The sequence below is a fragment of the Notothenia coriiceps genome, unplaced genomic scaffold (assembly GCF_000735185.1).
Source record: "Notothenia coriiceps isolate Sejong01 unplaced genomic scaffold, NC01 NC01_scaffold00005787, whole genome shotgun sequence".
Classification (NCBI taxonomy): Eukaryota; Metazoa; Chordata; class Actinopteri; order Perciformes; family Nototheniidae; genus Notothenia; species Notothenia coriiceps.
Window position 1 is genome coordinate 113,428 of NW_011338488.1, and position 4,750 is coordinate 118,177.

General features: G+C 42.0%; 1 protein-coding gene across 2 annotated transcripts; it reads left to right on the top strand.

The window, feature by feature from the left end:
• Positions 1–343: 343 nt before the first annotated feature.
• Positions 344–3,953, top strand: LOC104943202 (SNF-related serine/threonine-protein kinase-like). 2 transcript variants are annotated; one of them, XM_010768538.1, is made up of 4 exons: positions 344–695; positions 1,617–1,835; positions 3,172–3,418; positions 3,878–3,953. In XM_010768538.1, exons 1-4 carry the CDS (start codon positions 573–575, stop codon positions 3,925–3,927), a joined length of 639 nt encoding a protein of 212 aa, XP_010766840.1. In that variant the 5' UTR covers positions 344–572; the 3' UTR covers positions 3,928–3,953. The 2 variants fall into 2 exon arrangements, with proteins under 2 accessions (XP_010766840.1, XP_010766841.1); XM_010768539.1 differs by having other exon boundaries at positions 3,881–3,953.
• Positions 3,954–4,750: the final 797 nt, after the last annotated feature.

Below are 4,750 nucleotides of genomic sequence, written 5' to 3' on the forward strand. Positions count from 1 at the left end.
AACAATGTCCTTGTATGAGCACGGTAGCATGTTAGCATTTAGCTCAAAGAGCTAAAGAGCTGCAAGCATGGCTGTAGTATTTTTGTTTCATTTTTAATTAATAGGAATTCTTAATGGTGAGCCACCTAATAGGATTATAGGAAGTATTGGATTCCATTATAACAACTGATTTAATTGCTACATGACACACTAACATGCCAAGGTTCATGAGGGTTCGGCAGTATTCCCTCCAAAGCGGTGACTCAGTTCATTTTACAGGTTAATTGGTGTCATATTTTCTATATAGAGGGGTGAGTTTTCATTCTCTGTCTCTTCTGTTGTATCATTTTCACCTTCAGATACCAAAAGGATTGGAAAGAATTGAGCTGGACAAAACTCCGAATTTTTGCTGCTCCCATCCAGCAGAACCTTTGATCGTCAAAGCTTTACCTTTGAAAGTCCACGTCTAGGAGCCTCCAACGGATCTCACTGTCTGACTTGAACCTGAAGAAATGGAGAACTGACCGGAAACCACCAGGCAACAGAAGGCCACCACCCCCCCCCCCCCCCCCCCCCCCTGTCCACCAGTGTCCATGGCGGGGCTCAAACGTCATCACGATGGGAAGGTCGCCGGGCTGTATGACCTGGATAAGACGCTGGGCCGTGGACACTTTGCCGTAGTGAAACTGGCCCGACATGTATTCACAGGGGAAAAGGTAGGCTTGTCTGCACATGCAAATGCAATGCTTGTATTGAAATTCCTCAGCGTTAAATAGCTAAAGGTAGCCTCACCCTTATAAACAGCACAAGGGTGACTGATAACACTTCTGAGAATCGAGTATCGTGTGCTCTCAAGGGTGATGAGTGAAGCGATTTGCCAACATATTGTGTTGATCTTGGCTTTTATGAATGCTTAAGCGACACATCATGGTCTTTCCTTCTCAAGGCACTTACATAACCCTAAATACTTGTCATGTTACTGTTTGATAATCATTCAAGAGATTCAAATGCTTTATTGTCATGTGCACAATAGCTACAGCGTAATTGTTGGCAATGGAAATCTGAAATGCAAAGTCTCAGGCACCTTCAACAATGCATTATACAATATACTTAACACAAAAAAAGAAGCAATAGAAAGATAAATACAAAGAAAGGTAAAATAGTTTGAAATAATTGGGCTAGGTAATATATTGATATTGAGTGGATTTCAAGATACATTTCACAAAAGAGGGAGATTGTCTTTTTCCTATTGTAATATGGTAAGCTTTTTCTTTTCCTGGTTTAAAAGTATGAGTTACAGTTTGACAGACTTGCAGCTTTTCAATTGTTTTGCTTTTACCCACTTCATATCGCCAAGCCTTACCATAAAAGAGTGCAGGAATAGATCATATATATGTAAAATAATCACAATATATAAGTGTACCTGCCCAGGGCCTGCAGATTGAAATAAGATATTAGCTCAAGTCTGACATAAATCACCTCTTGTCTTTTTAAGAATAAAGTATTTGTATGCATGGGTTTAAAAAGGGTTTAAGGCACTCCACGTCAGTCCAGTGTGCAATCGCTGCTTGTGATAGTTGTAGATTGGCTCAGATGTCTATCAGTTGTTCAGTTTTCTCATTTTCTTTTTCTTCCAGGTTGCAGTGAAGGTGATAGATAAGACTAAGCTGGACCCAGTGGCGCGGGCACATCTTTTCCAGGAGGTGCGCTGCATGAAGATGGTGCAGCACCCCAACGTGGTACGCCTCTACGAGGTCATCGACACGGCAACCAAGCTTTACCTCATCCTGGAGCTGGGAGACGGAGGAGACATGTACGACTGCATCATGAAGCACGAAGGAGGCCTCACTGAGGAGGTGAGTGGGATTTAGGACTTAAGGCTTTCTGTTGGCTGAGGAAGGTTAACCCTACCTGCAGAAGGGCCCTCTGTGCTACCATAAAGCAAGAGAAAGTAGATATATAATAGATTATATTCATTCTCCTTTGAATGGATGAGAATCACTGAAGTAAAACATATCTTGGGAACAGAATTTAAATGTATTTTTTTATTTAAGTTAAGACTACTTTGTTAGAATGCAGGGAAGGACACTTCAAAGGTAGTTAGGAAATCACCAATGCATCGCGCATACCGATTCTTTAAAGGGAATCAATTCCCGACACCAGGACGCAAGTGTGTGACATTGAAAGCTGCGACATTGCAAGTTAAGCAGGGAAAAGGGCTGAAAAGCTCTCAAACTGCATGGTTAACAGTGGCTTTTCATTAAAGGGGCCCTATCATGCTCATTTTCAGGTTCATATTTGTATGTAGTGTCTCTACTGTGACATGTCTCCATGCTGTAATGTTCAAAAAGCTCTTTATTTTTCTCATACTGTCTGTGCTGCAGCACCTCTTTTCACCCTCTGTCTAAAACCAGAGCCCAGTCTGCTCTGATTGGTTAGCTGGCAGGCTCTGTTGTGATTGGTCAACCTCTTAGAGATGTCCCGCCCCCCAGGTGGAGTGTGTGGGAGAGAAACTCTGGGATTTTAGCCTTTGCCGACCATTTACAAAACCTATATAACACACTATAGAAAAGGGAAAATGCAAAAAGCATAAAAGGGTCCCTTTAAGTTTGTATGCACGCTCACTGGTACATGGTGAGAGCCAATGAGTAAGTTAAAGTCAGTTTTGTAATAAAATATGTTGAAACAAAGGTTTTCATGTTTTGTCAGATGTTTGTCAATGTTTTCCCCAGAGAATCTGTTGAGAAATGAGAAATGTTGTCCTGTTTTTTAATTTAAAGGAAGTAAACATTTAAGGAAGTATGCTTATTTGCCATCTTGCACAGGGGTATATTGGTCTGTTAATTACGGAGTCAGAGGCAGAAGAGCTAGCATAGCATAGAGTAAAACATGAAAAAAGAAGGGTGGTTGTGGGGTTGTTGCTAACCTGGTTTCAAACTGTTCATATCTCAGAAATAAAGCTAGTATGCGTACTTCTTGAAATGTTTAAATACCGCCTTAAGGTGTCTACTTGCATTGCTAAAGGTCATTGTTGTTTAGCACTATTTCCAGTATCTCTTGATATTTATCTCACAAGCTTATAATGTAATTAAGATGGATTAGAGAATCTAAATAACCTAAAGGGTTGCCCGTCTTGTTATTACCAAGATACATTACTTTAATTAACTACCGTTCATGTCTTTCCTCTCCAAGGTGGCTAAGTGTTACTTCGCCCAAATTGTCCACGCCATCTCCTACTGTCACCGGCTGCACGTGGTGCACAGGGACCTGAAGCCGGAGAACGTGGTGTTCTTCGAGAAGCTGGGCGTCGTCAAGCTCACCGACTTCGGCTTCAGCAACAGGTTTCAGCCCGGGAAGACGCTCAACACCTCCTGCGGCTCGCTGGCCTACTCTGCGCCTGAGATACTGCTGGGGGACGAGTACGACGCTCCTGCTGTGGGTAAGTCAAAAGAGCTGACCTACTGACCTCCAAAATGGTGGACTGAGCTTCCCATTGAAATCAGGACTGCAGAAAGTCTACACATTTTCTACCATGGTATACAAAACCCACCTGTTCTGACCAAACCTTTTGTCTGTAAAAAGGTTCATTAACATGGTGTGGCTTAATTGAAGCTAATGTACTTGCAGGATTCTTGCTGTTCTGATTTTGTATCCTCATGGTTGATTGCACCATGTAATGTAATAGAGCTTTTATTGTGAAAGTCTGGTGTGTGTGTGTGTGTGTGTGTGTGTGTGTGTGTGTGTGTGTGTGTGTGTGTGTGTGTGTGTGTGTGTGTGTGTGTGTGTGTGTGTGTGTGTGTGTGTGTGTGTGTGTGTGTGTCTGTGTGTGTGTGTCTGTGTTTGAGAGAGAGAGAGAGTGTGTGTGTGTGTGTGTGTGTGTGTGTGTGTGTGTTCCCAGCAGCAGGACATGGTGCATGCTGTCCTGTAGTTCATATCCTGGTGAACTGATGCTTTCACATTCACACACTCGCTCTGTAGGTACAATCTACTCATAGCTCTGAATACACTTTGACCGTACTGTACAGCCTGCAGGACTTTGGATGGACCGTGCAGACAGCATTGAAGCTTTATCAGAGGGAGGAGAGCTGCTCAAAGTTCAGATTGTGTTAGTCTGCCATGCAGCTTTGACATAAGACGATAATTGAACCCACAGAACTACCGCCCTACACCTGCAGTTTATTTTGTGTCTGTGGTTTACCTTCATTGAGAGTCATGGCTTTTCTGTAAATAACAAAATCTGAAATCAGATAAGGGAGAAATTGGTTTCCTCAGCACTCTGAAGCAGCCTCACCAGCAGCCCTCTGTCTCTCCCATCGATAGTGGTAACAATCCACACTGAGCCACAGCTTAGATATTCAATCAAAATGTAATGGAAAAGAAATGAAACAGGCGTGAAGATTCGGGGGAGGAAAAAGCTTCAGAAAGACAGGGAGAGAAACTACAGGAAACGAGTGAGAAAATGCATCAGAATTACCTCTGTGTGTCTACCCAGAAGCCACTGCTTCAAAAACACTTTCTATTTTTTCTGACTGAGTGGATTCGCAGTGGACATTTTCTTCTGTCTGCAGATATGCTGCTCCCAAATATTGGAAGTGCAGTAGTAATAGTTATTTTAATAGTGTGTGTGTTTCAGTGGCGGAATGTAACTATGTACATTTACTCAAGTATTATACTTAAGTACAATTTTGAGGTACTTGTACTTCATTTGAGTATTTTCACATTATGCTACTTTATACTTTATTACATTTTGGAAGTATATTTTTAGTTTTTA

Excerpts from the sequence above, each read along its gene's own strand:
- LOC104943202 (XM_010768538.1), top strand. The coding sequence starts at position 573 with ATGGCGGGGCTCAAACGTCATCACGATGGGAAGGTCGCCGGGCTGTAT. Across the intron at positions 1,836-3,171 it reads AAGGAGGCCTCACTGAGGAG|GTGGCTAAGTGTTACTTCGC; the intron begins GTGAGTGGGATT and ends TTCCTCTCCAAG. Across the intron at positions 3,419-3,877 it reads GTACGACGCTCCTGCTGTGG|CAGCAGGACATGGTGCATGC; the intron begins GTAAGTCAAAAG and ends GTGTGTTCCCAG.